Below are 26,841 nucleotides of genomic sequence, written 5' to 3'. Positions count from 1 at the left end.
GCAGATTATCTAAACACACTTTACAGATCCACAGGTTATACACATTGTTCCACAACTTAATCCACATAGCACGTTCCATATGACAAGGTCGGAAAACTGTGTGGCTCCACTCTGCTCCAGCTACTACTAACAGCCGTAACTAACTGTAGCAAAGTGTCCTTAAAGTGACGGCAGTCTGTCACTTACGTGTATTTCTTACCACAACAAATGATAACAACATCCTTGTAACATTCAACATTCAAAGCAGCAACAGATCTGACTGAAGTTAAACATGTAAATACAAGTAAATACTTTACAGCAAATTGAATTTGGCTCTTACACCTGAGACTCCTAATTTATGTTTATTCAACGTTAAAAAAATGGGATAAGTTGAACGTCAACGTCTTGAACCAGAACTATATTTCATGAATAGTTTCCTTGCACAAAACACAAGCCCACGTTGATAACGTTGTAAAATGATTGGTTGGGTTCAGGCAACAAAAGTACTTGCATAAGGTTAGAAAAAATATCAGTTTGTGTTAAAACATTAACGTAACGACGTAACAACGATATGTAACAACCCTATGTAACAACATAACGTAACAATGCAGCGTTACAATGCAGCGTTCCTACGCAGCTTTACAACGCAGCTTTACAACATAACGTTACTTAACAACACAGTTTTACAACGCTGATTTACAACGCAGCTTTACAACATAACAACGTAGCACAACAACATAGCGCAACAACGTAGAGCCAACAGTCCATAAAAAGTCTATGATTACATTTAGTTTCACCAGAGACACAAATAGAAGTCACCTGGGTGAAAGTCCTGTGTATGTTTGACCCATCCACCACCCCTCCTACTCTGTGCATTGCTAGCTGTATCACGTCATTTGCTTTGATGCAATGCAACAATTTAATTATTCAACGTATCCTCGGTTTGCAGAAATGTACAATGTCAACACGTTTTTTGCGATAATGTTTCATATTTGACAAATGTCAAATATGAAACATTATCAAAACGTGCCTTCTCAGTTATTGTGATTAGCATGATTCCTGCCTCCAGAAATATTTTTAAGCATTATAATATAGCAAAAGAATTAAAATAAGAATAATAAAAATAAGAATTCCCCAATATCCCCATTTAATTTGTTAAAGTACATTATTATTTGTAGTTGCAGCAATTCAACTGATAGTATTTTTTACTTTTAGACAAAGAACATTATATTATATTATCCATGTCCTTAAATGAGGAGGAACATCGAGCCAAAGCTGGTCTATTGTTATGCAAATCACATCAGGTGAGCGTATGTGTGTGTGTGTCTGTGTCTGTGTCTGTGTGTGTGTGTGTGTGTGTGTGTGTATGTGTGTGTGTCAGATAGCATGTAATGAATTCATTAGCCAGCATTTATTAACTGGTCATTTGCATAAGACTACAAAGACAAAGCTGGGCAGCCAACAGAGATTTGATTTACATGAGTGTGTGTGTGTGTGTGTGTGTGTGTGTGTGTGTGTGTGTGTGTGATTTTACGCATTCATGCTGGTGCTTGTGTGCAAATCAGGAAAGAGTCCAAGGGAGAGAGAGAGAGAGATCTAAATCTCAATCTGCTGCACATCCTTAAAATGTATTATGTTCTGTGTGGTCCTAGTGTGTTGTGTGTGCGTGTGTGTGTGTGTGTGTGTGTGTGTGTTTTTCCTTGTATATAGATGAGCCTGTCGACTATGTGTGTATGTGCTTCACAGAGGTAGGTATGTCTGGACTAATGAATTATGTGAACACTTACATGAAGCAGAATGTTTGGTCCTCAAGTTAAGTGAGGCATAACGATGGCCTGAACCTCACCTCAGATGCAGATTAAAAAAAAGAAGCCTTTAAATCTCAACAGTATGTTTTTTGTTTCCATGTGACCTTATGTAAATATCATATAAATGCAATGTTAAGCAATGTTGTTGTTTTTTGCTATCAAATGGTATTGATTTTGTTGATTGAGGGCAACTGCGGCTCATTGATAGAGTGAGTCGTCCTTCAATCAGTGATCGTTTCTCGGCTCCGCTTGTCCATGTCCACGTGTCCTTGGGCAAGACACTTAACCCCAAATTGCTCCCGAAGGCTGTGCCATCGGTGTATGAATGGTTGTGAATGGGTGAATGACATGTAGTGTTAAAGTGCTTTGAGTGGTCGGAAGACATTTAACATTTTATAGATTTTATAGACTTTTTTTTTAATTACATGATTTCAAACAAAATATTAATTGAAGAAAATGTAAAAGAATAACAAAAAAACTAATAATATTGTTACAATGTTGATGTGCATTGTGGCAGTTACAAAACAAGAAATGTTCAATGTCCGACCATGGATTCCCAAAGTGTTCAATATTAAATAAAAAAAGAATTAAACCAAAAATGTTCATATTAATCAACTATGTGAATTACATGAATGAAACAATAATTTGTGAAACCATTTAAGAAATTATTCAAACTTAACATAACAAATGCTATTTCATTTCAGCTCAAATTTTATTTCATATTAGACCTTTTTATTTAAAAAGTCAGTTTATCATTTCACGTAACATTATATTTTATAATGCCACTTTAGCCAATCACATGCCCCTCTTAAGTTACCGCAAGCTCAACAACTACTTATTGCACTAACTGTTTTTCTTTGTTTCTGCACTGTACTTTGGCTCTGAATTATGCTCTGCTTCATGCTCTTAGATGCTTGTTTGGAAAAGGAAATGTACTTATGACTTCTGGTGACTAGTAGTTCTTTTGATTACCAATGTTGAATGCACTTATTGTAAGTCGCTTTGGATAAAAGCATCTGCTAAATGACTGTAATGTTATGTAATGTAATGTACCAGATTTAGCCAGTTAGCACCTGTTAGCCAGAGCAACAAAGTCATTCTGAACCAGTGATCAAACTGCTTTATCTTGCACAAAGAGCAGTTGAGCTCAGCAGACACATCTGACATGTCTGCCACTGAAACTTCTACCACCACCCCACAACAATGAAGTTAATGGAATTTTTGATTATGGCGGTTACAGTATAGAAAAATGACATTCGAAGAACAAAAAAATCAATGTAAAGACAGAATTAAACTCTGGGGCTTTGTTAATTTGTTCTCTAATACTCACATGATAACCTTAATCTAACTAACAAGTGACTCCAAAACAAAAGAGCATAAATCTAAAAAGAATCTAAGAGGATGGGTCAGATGGTGACTTGATGAGAATGAATGGGAAGCTCGAAGAATGATAACAGGAACAATTCATCACAATAGAGAGTCAAATGATACAGTTGGGAGAATGAACAGTTGTCATTTCAGTGTGAGCAAAAGACACCTCTGTCTTTGGAGTTTGTTCTTTTCTTGATCATTATTATTCCTCAAAGGGACGATGTTCATTGGTTTCTTGGATGAAGTAATCTCAGCCAACCTTGGGCAGGTGTTAGCTTAATTAACCAATGGCACGCTAGCGATAATTGTGTAACAGTTTTTTTGGAAATGTTTTAGTGCCCTCTCGTCTGCATGCCAAATGACCTCTTTCACAGCCATTGGCAGTTGGGTCGCCTGTTATTTATGGTTGTTTATTTGGTGATCCCCCCCCCCCCCCCCCCCTCATCTGCAAAGACCCGCCCTACTCTCCCTCTCATTGGCTGGTGCTCGTTGCATTCTTCTCAGAATGTGTTAAGTTTAATGGTGGTGAATGAGATTGGTAGGAGGTTGGTAGGGTTAACTCAGATGTGGATGTTTTCTTAAAGATAGATCTGGGCGGTATGGCCTAAAATTTACATCACGGATAAGCACAGATGTTAACAGTATACATCACGGTATATTCATTTTCCCTAAAATGTCAATTTGAATGATTCTGAAGGGGTGAAGCACTGGTTTGGCAACTGCATGGCAGCTATTACTGTAATATGTTATTAATGCTATTATTATAACAAGGACTTGTTTCTCTTAGTAGGCCTAGAGGTATTTTATGGACATTATTGCACAAAAATGCAATAATATATATATTATTGCAGAATACAAAATACAAAGAATACAAAATGTTTGCATGCTCGACTACACACTTTCCCGTTTGAAGAGGACACAATCTTTTGCTTTCCTCATTTTCCCGAACATGTTCTTATTTGAGGTGATATAAAAAGATAAATTGTATCACTGCTCTTTGCAACCACTGTCTATCAAAATACTTTACAGATTGCCATTTTCTGCTTGTTGCTTTGAAAAGGAACAACAAAGGACTTATAATCAGTAAAAATTCATCTATGGCAAATTCATGAAAGTGTATTTTCTATACCTTTCATACCTTCCACCCCTAGACGGCAGTCTTCTTTGAGAGCTCTCATATATAATTATATAGTCCTGATTATGGGAGAAAATGGTGCGATGCACGTTGCCTATATGGATGCAATGCATTTAAAACATTGAAAGTGATGTCCTATTTAAACTTATTTGTTAATAATTGTTGATTTACAAAAATTTTTTAAAAATGGCAAAAAGGTTGCTGACCCCTGTTGCAGATTCAAAGATGTTTTCTCATATCTCATTTGTTTGGTTTAAGTGAGGGTTGGCAGCTGGGTAGAGCGTGCAGATGGAAGGACAGCGCACGGATTACACCGCAGTCATGTAGCGAGTTCGTAAATGCTCATAAACAACCGAGTCGTTCCGCGAACTGACGGCTCCGGCATTAGCCGTTACCAACAGAAGTTTCTGAACCCTGTCGCTTCTCCAGTTTGACATTTTTGTTTTTGCAAATGACCCTTCTTCTTCACACTCGGAGGTTCGTCATCTTACAGTTTAGCACCAGCCGCATGCTAGCAACGTCTTCAACACAACCATTATACCATTATATAGAAGTCTATGAGAAAATGTTATACGCTATACCTCACTACATGATCAATGAAAGAGGTAAGCTACTGAAACACTGTGAATCAGGAAACCGTCACGCTACCACTACGCTACTGAGAAATGTAGTTAAACTAGTAACGCCACCACTGCCCAACACTTTTTGTGACATTTAATCAAAACACAGTAAGGATAACAATACTTTAAATGACTGATTAATAATCAGCTCTGCTGTACTTGAGTTATGCTCGAATCTCGAAACTTTCAAGGAGCAAGTTCTTTTCGTTATTTTAGTCCATTTCCTGAATATTCCAGAATGAAAAGAAAATAGACTGGAGTCTTGATTTAGAGGGATAAGCGTTAATGTTTCCGCGTGTACTAAAACATTTTCAACACTTCTTGGCCTTGATTGTTGCCACCCAAAGTGATTTACATCTCTTTGCATCCCTTGCTCTTTCACTGAAATTATGAGAAATGTGTACAGTTATGATTAGCTGCATTGGCTTATAACAAAGCATTTTAAGCTTTTCTTACGAGTTACTCGATTTGTTTAATCTATGGCGCTCTGATCATCTTTCCAACGTGCTTGAAGCGAGCTCAGAATCTCTTAGTCCAACACAGAGGGAGTGGAAAGGGTTAAGAAGAACAGGCAGTCTTCACTTTAATCTTCTTAATGGAAGCTAAAGAGGACTGATGATACCTTCTCTCTCCTCCTCCCATGCCTCCCTCCGTCCCTTTTCCCCTCCCTATTTCCACACCTCCATCCTTAACCCCATGACCCTTCCTTCTTTACTGCTTCTCCACTCTCTCTGCCCTCCATCACTCCACGCTTCCTTCCATTCTTTACCCCGGTTCTCTCTTTTCTCCACCTCTCCATTAGCATCCCTCCACCCCTTCTCTCCTCTGACACACAGTGACAAATAGATTCTTGCTCACCACAATGTGGTTTGAGTGTGTGTGTGTGTGTCATGAAGGATGTGGATTTCTAGCTAAGCATTGTGGGTACATGTGTGGTACCCTTTTGTTTGTGTATCTATATCTATCTAGGCATGTATGGTCTTTGTGTGTGTGTGTGTGTGTGTGTGTGTGTGTGTGTGTGTGTGTGTGTGTGTGTGTGTGAGAGGGCTGTAGCTCTGTGACAGTGACTGATAGCCGGTCGTGGTAAACGATGCAGAACTTTCGTTAATAGAAGATACAAGAGGTGGTTAAAAATCCTGCTTAATGGAGAAATATGAAGGAGAGGTATATAGGCAGGGAAGAAAGAGAGAGAGAGAGAGAGAGAGAGAGAGAGAGAGAGAGAGACTGAGGGAGACTGAGGGAGAGACATGATATGGAGAAAGACATAAGGACAGATGCAGCAAAAGAAAGGAGTGGTGAGACGAGAAAGGGATGAAGGGAAAATCAGAATCAGAAGAGAAGATTGTAAAAGTAAAGGGAGAGGTGGAGGACTCGTGCTCTTGAATCAAACATGTCTTTTATGCTTTCAGCCTCCTACCGGTAGCATCACACTTCCTGACCAGTGTCGCTCCAAGAACTCTACACCTTTTGAGTATCTTTGTAGTCTTGGCATAACAAATTGTACGATGGGGATCAGGGATGCCCCCCAAAACCCGGTTCTAACTTAGTAAAAACCTGGAGTATTAGCTAGGTCTAGAGTTAACGATTGTGCGATTGGTGCTTTAGCAGCATTTTACTCGAGCAGATGCTGATTACTCTCGTTGTCACAGATGCAACAAAACCCTTACAAGTAGGAGGTAATACATTTGCCCAACAAGCACAACATAAATTTGCAGAAATGCACAGTTTTCCGTCCTCGTCCACTGCAGGAAACGTTAGCAATGCAATACAGAGTTTGATCGTAACAATAGGTTTATAGATGAAAGCTAATTGCTAACTCTAATTGTTTAGCTGAGAATGTGTTTGAAAGATTTTGGAACTTCTTGTATTGCTGCTCAAGAAAGACTATTTATTGACATTAATAAATCAATTAATTGTCTTTTTTTTCTCACAAAATAATCAAAAAGAACAAATAAGAGTATCAATACTAGCATCGATATAGTCCACAGATACCCGTCCCTAATGGGGATCAGCATGCGTTCTTTACTGCAGTCTCTTCTTGACGGCATTCGTTCATGGTGTTGCACTTAGTTGTAAAAACGAAAAGTTAAAAAATACAAGCTTGAGAGAGAAGTTCAAATCCAGCCTACTTTGATAGCTCTGTACACCGCATAACAGGGGTGAACTTGTCGGATTGTCTGTTTAGGAAAAAGGGGTTTCAGAGACTGTAGGAGAATCTGACAAACACATGTCTGATGCATGCTGAGCATTTTTTAATTTTGACTGGCATTTTTACTGGTACTAAATTATATAATTAAACTTTTGCAAAAACAAAATCAGACAAAAGTTACAATTCTTAAAGTTTAAGTGTGCAGGCTGTTCTCATACGCTGTTCGTAGCTATACCTGTGAAAAGTATTGTAATTGACTGTGAGCACAGGAACATACAAGGGGTTTCTTTCAGTACCAGTGTCTGACTTAAAAAGGTTGTTTTACAAAGTGCCTTGCTCAAGGAACTGGTGCCAATTTATAGCGTGCCAGTTTATCAGATTATAGCGTGTTTAGCAGTTTGAGCTAACCTTGGTCGAGAGTCTTGGCGGATCAAGAAAGGTATACGTCTAAAAAGGACAACGTATCACTGGACATCGTGTTTTTTGGCATCGTCCTATGGATTTATCCACTGTTTTTTGGGGACCTTATGAGGCATCGGCCTTTGGATTTCCTGTGGACAGGAACGTGTGGTGTCGCTACTAACTGGTTGCGTGGTGTGTCGATTCCCTCCCCTGAGCTAACGTAACTTTAAATTCAAATTACAAAATATACTTTGGTTTTGTTGTTCATAACATGCAATCTGTACTTTTGAACAATCAAATTACAAACTTATATTTCAGCGTTTGGTTGATTTATGGTGATTGTGAATATAAAGTTGCACAGCAGTATCTCTGTATTTAATGCTTAATTATTAAGCCCTTCTGTAACTTTTGGTGATGTTGCCTTCATGGTTTTCGTAGCTGAAGGGAATGAGGAGATGGAAGATTCCAACCACTGGCCCTGGCCATATTTATGAAGGTTGAGCCAGAGGAAATGTGGATTGCTCTTGGTACAGGCATCAGCTTCAGATACATTGGGGTTCATGAAGGTTCATGGAATCGCAGGTTTCCATGGATCGTGGTTTTATCTGGACCCTGGTCCTTCCTCCCGCCATGGCCCTGCTGACACCCACTGCTAATATTATTTTTATTATTACTCACATTACTATTTTATATTACCGATACCATTAACACAAATTCCTGTTTTTGCTTCTCTGTGCTTTCTCGCTTCGCAGGTTTCCGTGGTGGATCCTGGTTATAACTGGACCCTGGTCTTTCCTCCTGCCCTGGTTCATATGCATTGAATGTGTTGTAACTCTGTTATGTTGTTGATTCTGTACACATGACATCTATTGCACTTCTGTCCATCCTGGGACAGGGATCCCTTCTCTGTTGCTCTCCCTGAGGTTTCTCCCCCCCCCCCCCCCCCCTCTTCCTTTTCTAATTTGAGGGTCCGAGGATGGAGGATGTCGAATCCACAGATGTGACACCCTGTAAATCCCTGTGGGAAGGACTGCAATAATTTCGTCCAATCACATCATTCGGCTTGAGTGAAATGATTGGATGGCTGTCTACTTACCTGCGCACACTCTGCCCTTAATTGCACTCCTTGGGTTGTCTTTTTACACATCCTGCAAACTTGGAGCAAAAATAATTATCCTGCATAATTAATTTGAAGGCATGTTCATGTCCACCTGTAAGTCCAATTCCCTCTCCCTATAGCTCTGTGTTGGTGAAAAATAAATACCTGTCTCTTTAGCTGATCAATGCTCCACTATGTACACCAGCTGGCTGCTAACTTTGATTGTCTGCTGTGAGTGGAAAAACCAAAACAATGTTCTGAAAGACATCTTAAACCTTACAGACCGTAAAGCTTCATCGAGCTGAGGGTTACTTTTTTAAACCCTATTAATTTATTAAAAGATTGTGATCATTCTATATGGTTTCATCAATACGAGTGACACCTTTAACACACAAGTAGTCATGTGATTCATTGTTATTTAGAAACATGCATGCTCTGACCACTCCATAATATTCTTAGGCTTTTTGAAGCTCAAATCAGTCCAGCAGGTGGTGGAGTTGCACTTCACCAAATTCACCACAAGATGGCGATGCTTGACCGAGGCATGTTGCACCACACGCTCCACATGAGGGGCGAACTTCTCTCTTTCTGTCTTTCTTGCTCATCATCAGTGCATTGAAGCTGTCTTTTTTTTTTTTGTAAATCACGTTCAACATGTTTTCATGTGTCGGAATTTTCAGAGGAGGTTGATTTGAATATAAATTTGTATATTGTGGTGTTGTAATTTGCAGCTCAGATGGAGATCACCGAACTGTAACTGACACACTGGTACCCCTCCGGTGATGTATGTCAATCTTTCACAACTTAGAATAGTAGCTGTACTTCCACTGCTCCTAATAATGAAACACTCCAACTGTTATCAGTGAGGGCGATACATTCTCTGCGATTGCGTGTCCCTTTATATCTTGTGTCCATCTGTGAACCTCATTTTGATACAGGAAATCAAAGACAAGGGAGCAAAGAGCAGCTTATTCCCTCTCATAAAAATACAGTTTAATGGCCGCCACAGGGATCTAAGATAAAGAGATGGGGACAAGGTGGATTAGGATCACAGCAGCGCTATTGTTCCTGATTTGCATGACGCAGTGCTGATAAAAAAACGGGCACCTTTTTCTGTTACCAGCTTCACATCCTGTGGATGTTTAGTGTGAGCACCTAATGAAATACCAGTTTAAAAAGGCACTGCAGTGGTTTAGCACTACACCTCCATGATATTAGCAGACTCGCAAGAGACAAATTAAACAAAGAATGGTTTCAATAGAAGCAACAGGGGCCGAGATATTCTTACTTTTAGTTTGGAACTTGCTTCACAGGATCCAAAACCTCCCATTACAGGTTTACGACATCAGGTAATGTCTTGAATTTGAGCCTGCTCTCTGTGGTTGAACATAACCCACTAATCATTAAAAACTTGTAGAGTTCACTCTCACGAATAGGCCCCACAGATGAGAGAGGGCACAGTTCAGTTTTGGTAAAGAGGCGACGTGCATGTCAAACCTCTCTAATGTGTGTTTCAAGGCATCCTTAAAAATCAGGATTTCAAACGTGTGTGTGTGTGTGTATCTTTGTGAGGACCAGTGTGAGTTTTAGACCTTCAGAGGGAGGACCTTTTGGAAAAGAAAGGACATTTTGGCTGGTCCTCACTTTGGGACTGAACCTCAAAGGCCTGTTTGACGATAGAATTAGGTTCAGGTTAGGGGAAGGAGTTAGATTTAAGGTTAGGCATTTAGTTGTAGTGGTTACAGTTAGGGTAATGGGCTTGGGAATGCTACATTTCAAAGTTTGTCCTCACAAAGGTAGAAGTACAAGCTGTGTGTGTGTGTGTGTGTGTGTGTGTGTGTGTGTGTGTATGCAGTTTTTGTGAACGTGCTGAAGATTATAACCTGGTTGCTTATTAGCTTCTGTCCTACTTCCTGAAGCAGTGAGAGATATGAATACATACCGTACAGAGGGCAGGTTGTTCAGCAGCACCATCATCCATTTACCAACAGGTAATCAAAACATGTATTGTGCCTAAAAGCCTTTGAATTTTTGATACATAAAGACATATATGAAGATAAATAGCCACTAATATAAAAATAAAATCTAGGGAGACACACTTCTTGGAATCAGGAAGTTGCATTTCCATGACAATTTTTGTTGTTTGCCATGCGACCGTCACTATGGAGGATAAAATAATTGCCGCTGTGACAACTTATTGCGCAAACCACCCCGGTCACCGTCTGTAATTTTATTACTGTCAACTTTATTGACAGTCAGCAAGAAAACATTTTTGCCTTTTTTTAGTGCAAACATGCCGCTTTGCATCTGTTACGGTGTGTGACTTTTGTGGCCGGTGTTTGCAAAGCTATACATGGAAAGTGTAGCGAGCTGAGCTACCAGTTACATTAAATGAAGCTTCACTACACTGAAGCAAGCCCTCAGAGAAATGTAGCACGCTAAGCTACAGCAATATGGCCCAAGTAGTTAAATCAATTTTAACATTGAAACAACTTCATGAAGTAAAGTCATTGCTATTATTTAAAAAAAAATATAAAAATATAAATATCTATAGGCTATAACTAATTTAATTATATAATGAATAGTTAGTAATAGGATACAAATTATAATGCATATTTTTAATTATCAATGCACACTTAAGCCATGGACAATCATGCATCTTTCTACCATAGCATGGCACTACATTGTACTACACTAAACCATATTAACATAATTAAACAGTGTATGTCTGTGGCATGATCTGTTCTGCATTGTGTGTCTGTATTTCTTGCAGCAGACACGTTGTAGGCATCAATCCAAGAATTCGTCATATGGTGGTGCTTCTGTCAGCTACAAGTACATGTCCGTTCATGTCGGGACTTCCTGGTCCTTAGCAGTTTTATTTCAGACCGCAGCAGAAAGCGTGGCTGCACTTGAGCTTCACAAATGCTTGAGAAAATGTAGCTTCTGTGGATGCTATACCTCACTACATGATCAATGAAAGAGCTAAGCTACTGAAACACTATGTGAATCAGGAAACCGTACGCTACCACTACGCTACTGAGAAATGTAGTTAAACTAGTAATGCTGCTACTGCCCAAAGCTTTTTGTGACATTTAATCAAAACACAGTGAGGATAAGAATACTTTCACTAACCAGGACCACGCCAATAACATTATGAGTTTCGAGGGGTTTATTGAGTGATGGAATGATTGTTAGATTTAGGAAGCGGAAGGGGTCAAGGGAGAGGGATGAAGGGGTAGGGGGATGTAGGGTAGGGATAGGGGTAGAGGGATGAAGGGGTCGAGGTAGAGGGATGAAGGGGTAAGGGGATGTAGGGTAGGGATGGGGTAGAGGGATGTAGGGGTAAGGGGATGTAGGGTAGGGATAGGGGTAGAGGGATGAAGGGGTAAGGGGATGTAGGGTAGGGATGGGGTAGAGGGATGTAGGGGTAAGGGGATGTAGGGTAGGGATAGGGGTAGAGGGATGAAGAGATGCAAGGGTGTAGGGAAGAAGAAACGAGGAGGGTAGAGAGGGTCGTAGAACGAAGGTTGGGCAAGCGATGGGGGACCGTTGGTGTCTGATGGCTGGCAGGAACTGGGGGAATGGAGACTGTAGAGTGGGGGCTGTCTCTTTGGAAGCTCTGGTGGTGCAGAGTCCCACGTTGTTCCTTTAAACCTGCAAGAGAGAGAGAGAGAGAGAGAGAGAGAGAGAGAGAGAGAGAGAGAGAGAGAGAGAGAGAGAGAGAGGCAGAAAATAGACAAAAACGTAGTTGGGATGTGAAAGCAGAGTCGAAGAGGAAGTGAACAGGTTCGTTGTGCTTCAATACTTTGTGCGGAGGAAATGAGCTGTGTTCAGGGCATGGTCCATGTTCCTGAACTAAGTTTATAAAACTCAATTTAAATGACTGATTAATAATCAGCTCTGCTATGCTTGAGTTATGCTCACTCTGACTTCCAGTTTAGGAAGTAAGATAATAAGGCGGTGACCTCTGGTTCTGAAGAATAAAGGCTTTAGGTTTGCATTCTCTCTCATGTCCATCATGGGGCGACTCCTCTAGTTATATAGAATTCTATGAGAAAATGACTCTACTTCTCTCTTGATTTATTACCTCAGTAAACATTGTAAACATGAGTTTATGGTCTCAATCTCTAGTCGCAAGTCTTCTTCAATACAGCATGATGTTCATTTAGTTAATTATGGTCCATTTAGAGTCAAACAGACCATAAAGCAGAGTATGCTTTAGGGTGGGTCTACCTTGTGATTGACAGGTTGCTAAACTACCAGAGATGTATACGGCGTCTCTTCGTCACTCCTCCGCAGGTCAAATATGGTCACTTCTGTTCACTGGTTGCAAAAAGTCAAGTTGGCGGTGGCCAAATCGCTGAATTCAAGGTTTCAAAACGGCAGTCCACAAACCAATGGGTGACATCACGATGACTACGTCCATTTCTTATACATGATCTATTAAGATAATCTGGTTAATACGTTGACATGACCGAAGGCTTAGATAAGACCAAGTCCTGGATTGGAGTCATGTGTTAAAGTGAAGGTTGGTTATATTGTAGTCAATATTGTGAGTTCAGCCAAAGCCCTCACAAGTATAGTAAGGTTTGTATTTGCGTGTGTGTCTGTGTGTGTCAGAGGGAGGGGCCAACCACTGCACCTGTAACTCAGCACCTAGGAGAGGACAGACAGGAGTGAACGTGAACGGGAAACTAGAGAGCACTAGAATAAATGACAAACCGGTCCAGAGGGACGGTGATCATGCTGTAGTGTGGACTGCCAACAAGGCATTTTAGCTCTCACTTGAAGTGCAACTTCTAAACCCTGCAGCAGGATGACAACACCAAGCAATTTAGCATTCCTAGTATAGTGTAGTTTTAGGTGAAGAATGGATTATGGAAGAAACAGGGAATAAAAAGGTGAGACAGTTTATCATTAACCCATAGAAGCACAGACCTCTCAAATAGCTACTTTTACATACAAGCACAGAAGTATAACAGAGATCAGCAGGACGGTGGAAGTTGAATGCGGTTTCACAAAGCGTTTTTTGGGAGGGGGCTTGAAGGCTGAATTTTGAAGTTGAACAAGTTTTGGAGTGAAGAGGCTGGACATTGATCCTGAACCCTGCTGAAGTCGACCACAGCTGGAAAGAGACATTTCAAACAGGTGAGTCTATGGCATTGCAAAGTCAGTGGTGGAAAGTAACGATGTACTGTTCTTAAATACAAGTACAGCATGTTATGCTACTTTATATATGTCTACTTTTATCCAACAGCTGAACTATAGTTTCTTCTCAGATTAAGATGTCACGCAAACATATCACTAAATAAATGTGCGTGTCAAGTGGTCATGTTTCCAAATAACTCATACAGTGCTGTGCATCCCCTTTAAAAAAAATATCAAAGCCTAATGAACATATTCCCATGAAATTTATGAGGCAAATGTCCACCGGAAGAACCTGTAGCACGATCACTGTAGCAACGGCCAAATCAGTCAATTCCAATAAAATCACCACGATGAGCAGATTTACTCGAAACGTTACATACAGGATATTTTCTAATTATCTTTTTTTTGCCAAGTTCAACTTTTGTGAAATTTGACTGACAAATGTGACTTGCTAACAGCAAGCTGGTTTCATTTAAATAATAAAATAAAGTGGTCAAGATGCCAAATATTTCATAAGAAGTAAAGATTAGATAAAAATTTAAAAATTAGTATAAGCAATCTAAAAGTTTCAAACGTAATAATAAACTAGTCTAGGTGCTATTTTCCTGCATTGCTGCTTGTACCTCTGTACTTTTACTAAAGTTGGATTTTGTGTTTGGAAACTTTACTTGTAAATGAGTATTTTGACATTATTGTATTTGCACTTTTACTGAAATAAATATCACTGTGTGGATCAACCAAAACCACATATGAGTCGACAGTTTCGTAGTTGGCACAACTTCAAAAACTTTATTAAACAAGTCATGTTTCAGCATGAATTTTCCCAGGAAGAGGAAAACAAACTGTGGCTTTCAATTTCACAAATCTACCACGCATTTTCTTCACTTTTCCGGGGTTTTTTTATTTTTAAAAATACAAAGTCAATGTATGAATTGGGACAAGAGGGGTTGCCTTACAGTTACATAATCATTTGTTGTGCTCAAGTTTATACGAACAATCCCTGATAAATGTTGGTGATTTGGGACTTTCAAGAGGTTGCGAGGCAACTCCAACGATCAGATTTGTCTCTGCTGTGGTCTTACTCTCCAGCAGGTAGATTGTTTTGTGATGCAGTGGTCCACGATGGTCGGTTCACTAGTGGCAATAATGTCGTATGTTGGTTCCTCAGCGTGGTTTGAGGATCTGCGTGTATATTGCAGAATTTACTAAAACTTTCTGGGGACACACAAAATGGCAAAGTATCGCGATCCAGTTCACAATTGGCCTTATCCGAACAAGCACTTGGCTCTGAAAGGTTGGCCGACCTCAAGCCGGTCAATCATTGATAATAATAATCAGTGATGGACCAAACACGTATCACGCTTAAAAAACCACGCAACTCCATTTGATCTTGATTTTTTGTAAAATCAGAACAATATAATGACACATGCAAGTATCTGACCAGATGTAAAGACGACGCAGTGCTAAGAAAAAGTAACTGGTTTTGGACGTACAAGGTTTCCGCCAGCACCAAAATACTTGTTTTGGACAAACTACATGTTCATTCACCCATTCACACCCATTCATACAGTGATGACAGGGGCTACCAAGGTGTCACCTGTCCATCAGGGATATCTAAAATTCATACCCATTTATACACCGTAGGCAGCTAACTGCAGGGTATCCTACAGGGAACAGCTACGGGAGAAATTTGGGGTTAAGTGTCTAGGGCCCTTTTACATTTTAATTCAGTGGATGGATGAAGAGTTTTAAATAACACGTTTTGGTCCAGTAGTCATTTACCTGCCTGGCATGGCAACCTTTGAACACTCCCTCCCATGTTTGATCTCTCTCTCTCTCTCTCTCTCTCTCACACACACACACACACACACACACACACACACACGGGTGTTGTCACTGTGTTACCAACCACAACATGGTGGTTGGTAACACAGTGACAACACCCAGACAATGGTACCCACAGTGACCACAGACTGTTTACAAATTGAAATGTATTGATTGTTTGCTTTCAAAACACTTTTAATCGTTTTCTTTAGTTGTAATAGGTTCTACTGGATTATCGCAATAATCTCCCATATCATTTTGTTGCATTTATACAATATATAAACTTTTGTATTTCATTATCTCTACCAGGTGTGCGTGTGTGCCTTTGTCTGTCTGTCCACAGCTAATGTAGCATACTACTGGACCCATCAGCCTGATATGTTTCGTGCTCATTTATGACTGGATGATCAAGGACCTCTCGTGGTTGCGAGAGGTCAAACATTCAAACATTTTGAATTTTGATTTGTACCGGTCCAGTAGTACTATTTTTTCATCAACACTGATGAATAGATTGTGGCTCGATTAGGCAGTGGCAGTGTGTGTGTAGCTAATGCGTGGTTGAGCGAGAGAGACTGTGGCTGTGCTGTGCTCAGGGCAGACAGTTGTTGGCGATGCAGCAGAGGGAAAGGTTAGCAGTGAAGATGTCTAGTGGCAATAAATGTACAGTGATTTGGCCATCGCCATCTTGGATTAGGGCTGTCGCCATCTTGGATGGCGGCCGAAGCCATCTTGGCTTTTTGTTGAACAGAAGTGACCATATTTGGGCTGCGGAAGAGTGACGTAGAGATGTTGTAAACAGGTAGCATCCTGCCAATCACAGTAAGCCCCGCCCTAAAGCATACCCTGTTTTATGCTTTATTTGACTCTAAATGGGCCATAATTTACTAAATGAACATCATGCTGTATTGAAGAAGACTTGAAACTAGAGATTGAAACCATAAACTCATGTTTACAATGTTTACTGAGGGAATAAATCAAGAGAGAAGTAGAGTCATTTTCTCATAGACTTCTATACAACCAGAGGAGTCGCCCCCTGATGGTCAGTAGAGAGAATGCAAGATTTAGGCACTTCTGCATTGGCTTCACTATTCAAAACCGGAGGTTGCCACCTGGTGTAGGGGTGTATTGTTTAAAAAATAGACTTGAAGCGTAAAACAGGGGGTGGGAGGGGTTATTACTTTCATTTGTTACTACATTTTCTGCACTACAAGCAGCAAAATGGCCGCTACCCCCGCCAACCTCCCTCCCACTGGGCAGGAAGTCAAACATAGAGCGGCTAGGAAGTCGATACTCTCGGTCACTTCAACGTTGTATAGAATCTACATCAAAAGGGACAAAGGGAGCCAAACAATAATCAGCAAGCTGAGCGTATCACGTCTTCATGAAATAGAGAAAAGAGAGAGCGGGAGAGAAGAAAAGAAACAATAAAACAATGTGGGTTAGTTTCTGTTTGCTCAGCTGCTAGAAAAGGGACCCGGAGGCAATCAGGAGCTGACCTGCAGTCAGTTTGCATGCCAGCTGGGACAGTTAGCTGAAGTTGAATAAAATCCTACACACTGCATCTCTAAGACCTGAAGATTTGAATGCTAAACATGAAGCTAAAGACCTCAGGAGAATATTTTAGTTTAGCATGAAGGAGCAAGGAGAATATAGTGTGATCCTGTCCAAAGTTAATGACTACAGTTATGCTAGTGGCTCTGTATGCTGCATTTAGACCCAGTGGTGCTTTGAGATGAATGCTAACATCATGCTAATACTAATGCTAATGTTCACCATCTTAGTTTAGCATGTTAGCATGCTAACAATTGATAATCAGCACAAAACATACATATATCTGTCATATATATCATACATAATTACATATATGTCATTCGTTTGCATAATGTAATAAATTCAGCTCATAGTGGGAAAAAAAAGAGTTCTCTCCTTGACTTTTTAAGGAAACCCAGTTTGACGTGACACAGCTGAAGAATGATGAATTTCCCTTTAGGATACCCTTCCAGTGAAGAACACATAGTCTCCGCGTTCTAGTGCCTCACTGCGTGCAGCTGGTGCCCTTCATATGTTTTCCGCTCCTGTCCCTCAGACAGCCTGAGTCCGCCACTGATCACATGTGTCCTTTGCAGCACATCTGGAGGAAAGCCCAAAACCAGAAGAGGTGTAAGCTGTTATAGCAGCACAGTGATGACCACGGTGTCTCAAGCATACGTTACGCCTAGGGGTATTAAATGCAAATTCAGCGAGGTCCAGTTAGAGAGAATGTCCTCATGCAAAGGTCCGGAACATCAAAGTAATGTTTTACTTGCACTTTGATTTAGTGTCAATATATATTGAAGTCGCCAACAGTTGTATCAACGTCTGTATGTAGTCAACTACTGACTGTCAAATGAAATAAAGAAAGTTCAATTGAATAATATCTCAACAATATGTATTGTCAGTTTTCAAATTGAACTGGATGAATAATGAAGAATAAATATTCTAAAAATAAATAAATGTTCTTTGCTGGGGGCTGGATTTAAAAAATACAATACATAACAGAAAGCATCTTAAAATAAAGTACTTAATTTAAAAAAAAATAAACTGAATTGTCCTGCAGCTTTACATTTATTTTATTCAGGTGTGAAGTAATGTCAATGCATGGACTTTATCTGTGGTTATTAAACCACTTGTTTCAGCTCTATTCCTCTCTGTTAACATCAGTGTTGGGAAGTGAATTACTGTATTAGGACTCTGATCATATTGGGATCTCAGATTGTTTATTATATACAAATCTTTTGAGCAAAACGTACACGAGTGGGTACATTTTGCTCAAAAGATTAGTGCTTTGTCTCTTAGTGGTGCTTCACATGAGATATACTTTCAACTGTGCGTGGGAAGATTGAACAAACAAGAGTCTGTCCATTCATGGTTAAAGGCTCTAATAACTCTCTGACTCACGTAATTCTCCCACTGTTGACCCCTGTCTCACGCTATCACATATGGCCGCAAAGGATTCATATTCGCTGATCATCTCTCGGAAGCTGAATGAACAGCAGGAAAGATCAGCTCTGTGAAATGTGATCTCACACACACACACACACACACACACACACACACACACACACACACACACACACACTTACATACATACATAATCTACATATCCATTAGCCTGGCTTCATATGTGTTTCTCTTTCTCTATAACACACGCAAACACTCTCTGATGTGACACACACACCAACACACACCCTGTTACCTGAGCATGTGTGCATCCACAGCATATGGAGGTGATTGAATTACACTGAAATATTAACAGTGTCATGGGTGGACAGGTAGGTTCACACACACACACACACACACACACACATAACACAAACTCATATAAAGACAAGTAAGAGTAGTATATTGTTTTTCTCTTACCCAGCCTATTTCTTATGTATATAAACCTAATTTTTTAACCCTCTCCTCAGCCCTCTATCCATCCCTTCATTCATCCATCCATCATGGCAGAGCCGTCTCCAAGTTGGTGGAAGCTGACTTTCCTGAAGAGGAAAAAATCCCAGCCCAAGGTCCTGTATGAAATCCCCGCGGAGTTTGTTTCCAACGCTGCCACGGGCCAGCATGGGTCCGTCACAGCCGCGGGAGCTGCCGCCCACCCGGAGGACGTGGCGCAAGACCCCCAGCTGGACGCCCGACTGGAGAGGATCATGGATAAAACAAGCAAGGGGCGCCACGTCAAGGTGTCTCACTCCGGGAGGTTTAAGGAGAAGAAGAAAGTGCGAGCCACGCTGGCAGAGAACCCGGAGATGTTTCCTGGGGGTGACCCTTCGAGAGACGAAAACCAGCGGGCTGGGAAGTGACAGGAACACGCGAGTATTCTAAAAATGAATTGCGACGCATTCATAGGGAGAGTTTAAAATGGGCCGTTCATGTTTACAGCTCTCTTCCCTTGCTATCAGTTGATGAAGCCTACATTTTGGGAAACTTTTAACCATAACATCTTCTTGGAAGGGCACCAATTTTAAAATGACCATTAAGAGACTTGTTAGAATAAGTGAAATCTAGACTTTAACTTCTGACTTGAAAATCATGGGCCGAGTTTATATTTCTATAGAGAAGTTTCCCATTCACTTCAATACAAGAAACATCCAAAGGCCACTCGAGGAGCTGCATCGTGAGGCACTGCTGGTGGTTTCTACTTTATCTACTTGATAATAAAACAATGGTGATTGTAGGGATTGACCCTAAAACCTTTCCAGTACAAGCTCTCCAGCTCACATTTAGTCCACTCTCTAAGTTTAGATGCACCGGTATCACACCTGTAGCCTTTTCCGTTGGACTGGATGGATTATCTAACTAGTAGAGCAACCCAGCTGTGTAAGGATGGCCCCTATAACTGGACCTTTGGACCTTGTGTGAGACTGTGATGTATCTGTAAGAACTCAGGGTCAGGATCCAAAAATGGGCTTTGGAGGGCAAAGTATAATTCACAACAACATTTTTAAAAACGACACAAACATTAACCTGAAGATGTCAAATTGACAGGTCTCTCTTGATTGGATTGGAGATAAATAATAAGATTCAGAGATATATATTTCGTTAGTACATACACCTTTACCAATTAGATTGGTTAATTGATGATATTTGTGGCAAAACATGTTTTTTTTTACAATCAATGTAAATTAGTCTCCTTAAGTTGATGTGTAGAAAAGTCACTATTGGACAAGCACTTTACCAGCCTCTACTATAACAATTTAAGCACTAGTCTTGCACTACTCATGTATTCATAGGTCTTATAATTATTATACTTTTAAAACCAACTGAAACACTTTGTCTCTGTTGACTAAACTAAGTCAAAATTGATGTCTTGTTATTTAATCAGCATTTAATACTTGAACCAGAAATGCAGAAAAGTCACAAGTTGTTGCTTTGTTAGTCCAACAGGGGAGCTGTGAATCTTTATATCAATGAGTGTTTACTGAACTTAGTTCAGATACTACTGCTCAGCATATCAGCAGTAGTATCTATAGCTACACACCCTCTAGCCTTCACTGGAATACAAACACACTGCATGCCTATAAAACCACATCACACAGCCAACAGCCGCACATGTTGTTGTTGCCAGTCAACGCCCAGCAGAGGGCAGCATTGCTCTAATCAGAATCTACAGTCGTCAATAGATTTAGATTGTTCATTCAAACACTCCTCTACTCTGATTATTAGGTGACAGTTTGCCTCAAAAGCATGTTTTCTGAATATAATCTCTTTTATAGCAATAACATCCAATCACACTAACACTTACAAGTACCAGTTTTGATTCTGGATGAATGCAAACAGTTTGATTATCTATTGTTCTGCTAAAGTTCTCCCACAGTTGCTAAAATCATTCAGCTGCAATGAAGTTTTTTTTAACAATGAATTGTTGTATAAATAAAATGTCTGATTTTAAAGGTAAATGCTTTGTTCATAACTGTATTTTATTCTTAGTCTTCCATTCACTCCAGGTCTAACATATATCAGTAGTGAAAAAGATTTGCATGTTAAATAACGGTTTCAAATGTATACACAGTGTCTTCACGGTGCTGCTGTGGTCACTTCAAACCACAAGGGGGCAGCCTCACTTCATCTAAAAACCTCATGAAGATTCCTTCTCTAGAGGGCAGCAGGGACAACGTATTTTTGTTGGTCAACCTGCAACTTTTTCTGTTGCCAGAAGTAAATGACAAGGTTGGGACATTACTTTATGGACCCCCTGGTGCTCCAGTGTTATTGTGCTGAAGTCTTACCCAGACTCAATACAGGCCTACAAGAGTTCATGGATGCAATCCAAGGCAATCAACTATAGGCTATACACGCTTTGCATACACATCGTCAAAGCTAATATCATAAACAATAAGGCCACGCACTCAACCACAAAACCATGCAATAGAATCCAAAGAGCAGAGGACACTCGTCTCCTCTCTAACTCAATGCACTCACTCAACTCAAACGTCTGTGTGTGTGTGTGTGTGTGTGTGTGTGTGTGTGTGTGTGTGTGTGCGTGCGTGCGTGCGTGTGTGTGTGTGTGTGTGTGTGTCGCTGTACAGCTTTTCCCCATATCACTTCAAAATCCATTGCGTTCAAGGTTGCAAGGGGTAACCGTAGGTTTTCTAAACTATGCAACATTTCCACTGCGGACTATTTACAACATCGCCACCCACCTATGGAAGACAGCCTCATCAGCAACAACCGGGTATTCAATGGCAACATGTACTGGGTATGAGTATAGCGTTTTCTCTGGCAGAAAAGCGCTGACAGGGCCTTTCAGAAGAGGTCAGAGACCAGTAGGTAAGTATTTTTCTCAGAAAAAAAACAAACAACAACTCTATATTCACACTCAGCCTATGAGGAAAACACCACCGTGATATTTTTCTGCATTCATACTTGTCAGTAAATGTTCTGCAGGTCGAATAACCATTTTTCCAGAGATCCTCCCCCCCACAAAATTTTGGTTTTGTCAATTATGAGGTCCTTGAACCTCATCGTGAGTCCTCCTAATCATATTGCCGAGCAAGTTCACCTTAACAAAACTTAAATATATAAATAAATTGTGTTCACCTGTCAAACTTTTATTCTTAAATGACATCCAGGGTGGGAGATTACGATAATTTTGGAAGCAATCAGTCTGACTGCTGTAACCATAAACATATACATAAACAGAGTGGAATATGTACACTTATATAGTAATTTAGTTGCATTAATTGCACCAATGATCACTGTGTGCACCTCCTCCTGAACAAGAGACTTTCATCAAGTTAATACACTAACAAGGATATAATAATAACAATAACAGTATGAGTTTCGAGGTTTATTGCATGATGGAATGATTGTTAGATTTTGGAAGCTGAAGGGGTCAAGGTAGAGGGATGAAGGGATGTAGGGTTGGGATAGAGGTAGAGGGATGAAGGGATGTAGGGGTAGAGGTAGAGGGATTGAAGGGCTGTAGGGTCGGGATAGAGGTAGAGGGATGAAGGGATCTAGGGATCGAGATAGAGGGATGAATGGATGTAGGGGTTGGGATAGAGGTAGAGGGATGAAGGGATGTAAGGTTGGGATAGAGGTAGAGAGATGAAGAGATGTAGGGGTCGAGGTAGAGGGATGAAGGGATGTAAGGTTGGGATAGAGGTAGAGAGATGAAGAGATGAAGAGATGTAGGGGTCGAGGTAGAGGGATGAAGGGTCAGGATAGAGGTAGAGGGATGAAGACATGTAGGGGTCGAGGTAGAGGGATGAAGGGATGTAGGGTCTGGATAGAGGTAGAGGGATGAAGACATGTAGGGGTCGAGGTAGAGGGATGAAGGGATGTGGGGTTGGGATAGAGGTAGAGGGATGAAGGGATGTAGGGGTCGAGGTAGAGGGATGTAGGGTAGTGATGAAGGGATGTAAGGAAGAAAACGAGGAGGGTTGTAGAAGGGAGGTTGAGTGAGCGATGGGGGACCGTCAATGTCCGATGGCTGGCGGGAACTGGAGGAATGGATACTGAAGAGGGGGGCCGTCTCTTTGGAAGCTCTGGTGGTGCAGAGTCCCCCGTTGTTCTGGGCGTGGTCCCTGTTCCTGAACTAAGTTTGTGAAACTAAATTTAAAGTCAATTTTCAGTAGGTCTGTTTCATGATAACCACAGCAAACGCAACCTTTAAAAATTAACTGCAGTAAACACTTCATGTTCCAGTTGTTTACAGTTTATGTTTAGCAATATGAGTGTAGAAATCGTGTTTATGTTGCCTGAAAACCACTTAAATCATCGTACAAATATGCCCTTCCAAAATGACTTCCAAAATGCAAAACATCCCCTGGCAGATCATCACCAAAGGAACTGATAACATCAAATGTTCAAACTTGATCCCGCCTGACAAAGCATTGCATACTCACACGGCAAACTTGCATCATTTGTAAATTGTAAATGTCTAATCATTGTAATCCCTGCCAGATGTAATCTCTTGAGCGGGTGTTTGCGTCTGTGAGTGCTGTGTGCACCCCTGTGTCTGTCCACAGCTAATCTCACACTCTGCTACAGCAAACTGCGCTATATTTTGGGTCCTCAGTTATGGCTGCATGCTCAAGGACCTCTCGTAGTTGCAGTAATTCACACTTTCTCAAAACACCTGTTATTGCCTGTTTTATACTGCCGTTGACTGCCCGCTAACTCCCCACTCATTACTCGTATCCTGCCCTTTAGGGGCAGCTACTCATAACACAGCTGGGTGCTGGGTGACCCGGCACCTGCTTCTATGCACCCACAGTTAGGGGGATAACAGTTAGCTGTGTGTTAGGCTAACATAACCTGAAACTACCTGTAGACACGGCTAATGGATGAACTATCAGTACACACAAAACTGTACCTCAACTCAGCCGCTGCTAAGCCGGCAGACAGCTTGGTGGAATTAAATTAGTTTTTGGCTTCAACAGATGTATATTATACATCTATTTGTCTGTAGACCTTTAATTTTAAATTAAGGTTTTTCAAAGTTGAAAAGTGAAGGTTTAGTAGACATTCAACAACTACATCGACATTTATCAGACGATCAACAAACAATGATTTAAACTATGAAATAAATTACACAATTTATGCAAATTAAAAACATAACAGAAATTTGATCTAAATGAAATTACAAAAAAACGTCATCATAACAGATGAAGATAAACACAAGATACAAAACTATATTGTATAATCTATATTCTATATATTTTAAAACATTGGATATTATGTAATAACATGTCGAACATCACGATAATATCTGTCATCCCAGAACATTTCAATCCTTTGGCTGTTGCCATAAAGTCACATTAAGTCAGGTTACCTGCCAAAAAATAAATAAATCTAATGTCAAATGGCCGTAAACAAGTCCATTTCACAAATAGAACAGAACTGAGCAAACACCTTTTTCATGGGTGTCAACCAATTACAACTAGTGAAGTTACAGTTCGGTGTGGAGTCTTAATAAGCATTTGTGTGGAAGAAGTTCTTGATGGCCGGCATTGTCATATAACTACATCTGGAAGCGTTGCAAAAAAGGCCCTCTGAGGAATGCTGGATGCCAGGTATGTGATAGATAGATAGATAGATAGATAGATAGATAGATAGATAGATAGATAGATAGATGGATAGATGGATAGATGGATAGATAGATAGATAGATAGATAGATAGATAGATAGATAGATAGATAGATAGATAGATACCAGTGGTCCGGGTTATCCAATATGGATAATAGTTTCCTCCTCTCCACCACCTTTTCCAGACTGTCCAGTTTGTCTTAACCAGTTTGTTAGGTCTGTTGGTGTCTCCGGCTCCAATGCTGCTCCCCAGCAGACTACGGAGAAGTACAGTACACTGGCCACAACAGACTGGTAGAACATCTCCAACATCTTGCTGCACACGTTGAAGGATCGAAGTTTCCTCAAGAAAAAGAGTCGACTCATCCCCTTCTTGTACACAGCGTTGATGTTGTCGATGGAGACACCCAGGAACTTGTACTCCTCCACCATGTCCACATCCTCTCCCAGAACTCTCAGCGGCAAAATATGATAATAGCATTGAGTATGATAGCAAAGAATCATATAGATAATTGAAAGACAATTGACATTGTATGTATGAGGGGCCCCCACCATCGGTTCTGGCTGGGGCCTAGATGCTTGAAAGCGGCGGACATGTAGATTTCTACATTCTCTCGGATGCCCTCAAAACAGCATCTGTAAAAAGAAAGTTTACCTGTAAAAAATCCTCGCTGTTGGCACAACACAAATCCATGGCTGGATTATGAGGAGGAGCTCCTGTGGCTAGAATTAATAAATTGCTGATGTCCAATCAAACGTATGTCTCTCTGCAAGCTCCCCTACCATCTCTGCAGCAGCTCTGCACACGCTTTTCCGCAGAAGAAGGAACCAGGCATTAGCGTAATGTGCAGAATGTCAACATTGTTGACATGTTTTGTAGCCTACTTCGAAATAAACATATATATTTCATAATGTATTCATGCTCTGCAATAAGGAAATATCTTGCATCCCTTGTTTTGACACTTGAAAATATAAAATAAATGAAAATAATTTAATAAAAACAGTTTTCAGTATGTCTTCTCAACACGATGGGAGGAAGCCAATGAACATCTCATGTTCATTATAATTAAGTTTTAAATTTTTTGTTTTTAATTCCAATAAGTCATGTCATGTTGAAATTCTCATGTTTAAAACAAACCAAATTTCATAAAAATCTCATCTCCAAAATCTCCTAATCTCCCATTACACATTGTATTGTGTGCGTTTTACAGCCAAATATAGTTGCATACATCACCTGTTGTGATTTTATCTAACATTTATTGTTTTGGACAATATGTTTGGCTAACAGCTAACAGCTAACAGCTAACGGAACCACCAGTACACACACGGCTGCCTTCTGTCCTAGCTGAGTCCTGGGGGAACTACTGGGAGTAATGTGCTGCTGACTGGAACGGGAGAGCAACACAGCAGTTGCACAACACAACACTGATCCAGCTACACATGTGAAGCTGTGATGCAACAGAGTGGAGTTCTCCAGCCCCACCTGTAAGAAAAGAAAGACTTTGATTAGTCTGTATTCATTTTATCAGGGTTTGATATGATTATCAAATGGGATTATGGGTTGTTATCTTCTGATGACTGATATGAATTAATTTATTTACGCATGACTGAAGATCAATAACTCATAAGTAGCAGAACAGGAACAAAACACACAACAGTGAACTCTGTGCTTGCGCAAACAAAAACCAACCAGCCAGTTTCTTATATTAAGGTTTAGGTTTTAAAATCGCTCTACATGCCTGAAATTATTCAAATGTCCAGGAACATGGTGAACTAAACAGTCAAAACAATCTCTATCCCATACTCACACTATGTGGCTTGTCTGGCATCATGGACCTGCAGCATAACACCATCACACACACACACACACACACACACACACACACACACCTGTGTCTCTGTCTCTGTCTGCACATACTGTCCATTTTTGTATTTCAAATTCAAGCAAACACAAAATCACACTCTGTTTATCATTACAGACATCAAGCATCACTTGAGATGTACATCTTCAAGCGTTTCTCCCATGTGCTGGTGGGTGCAGGTGTACACCGATTGTGTGCCTAACACATGGCATTGTCATTTTTATTTGTTTTATTTTATTTGTTTATTTATTTTGCAGGGACAATTTTCATCTGCTGTCCCCGGCCAGATGTTTGAAGGCAACCTAATATTACAAAATTTCAAATAAAAATGGAATTAAAATTCATAGATAAGCAGACAGTAACGTATAGACA

The 26,841-nt window shown here is 40.3% G+C and overlaps 1 protein-coding gene across 1 annotated transcript; it reads left to right on the top strand.

The window, feature by feature from the left end:
* Positions 1-13,229: 13,229 nt before the first annotated feature.
* prr15la (proline rich 15 like a) lies at positions 13,230-20,973 on the top strand. The gene is made up of 2 exons (XM_068731515.1): positions 13,230-13,714; positions 18,988-20,973. Exon 2 carries the CDS (start codon positions 19,021-19,023, stop codon positions 19,375-19,377), a length of 357 nt encoding a protein of 118 aa, XP_068587616.1. The 5' UTR covers positions 13,230-13,714; positions 18,988-19,020; the 3' UTR covers positions 19,378-20,973.
* The last annotated feature ends 5,868 nt before the right edge of the window (positions 20,974-26,841 follow it).

Source organism: Cebidichthys violaceus, unplaced genomic scaffold, assembly GCF_023349555.1.
Source record: "Cebidichthys violaceus isolate CVI_PGR_0920_01 unplaced genomic scaffold, fCebVio1.0.p SCAF_52, whole genome shotgun sequence".
NCBI lineage: Eukaryota > Metazoa > Chordata > Actinopteri > Perciformes > Stichaeidae > Cebidichthys > Cebidichthys violaceus.
This window is presented reverse-complemented; position numbering and strand designations above follow the sequence as displayed.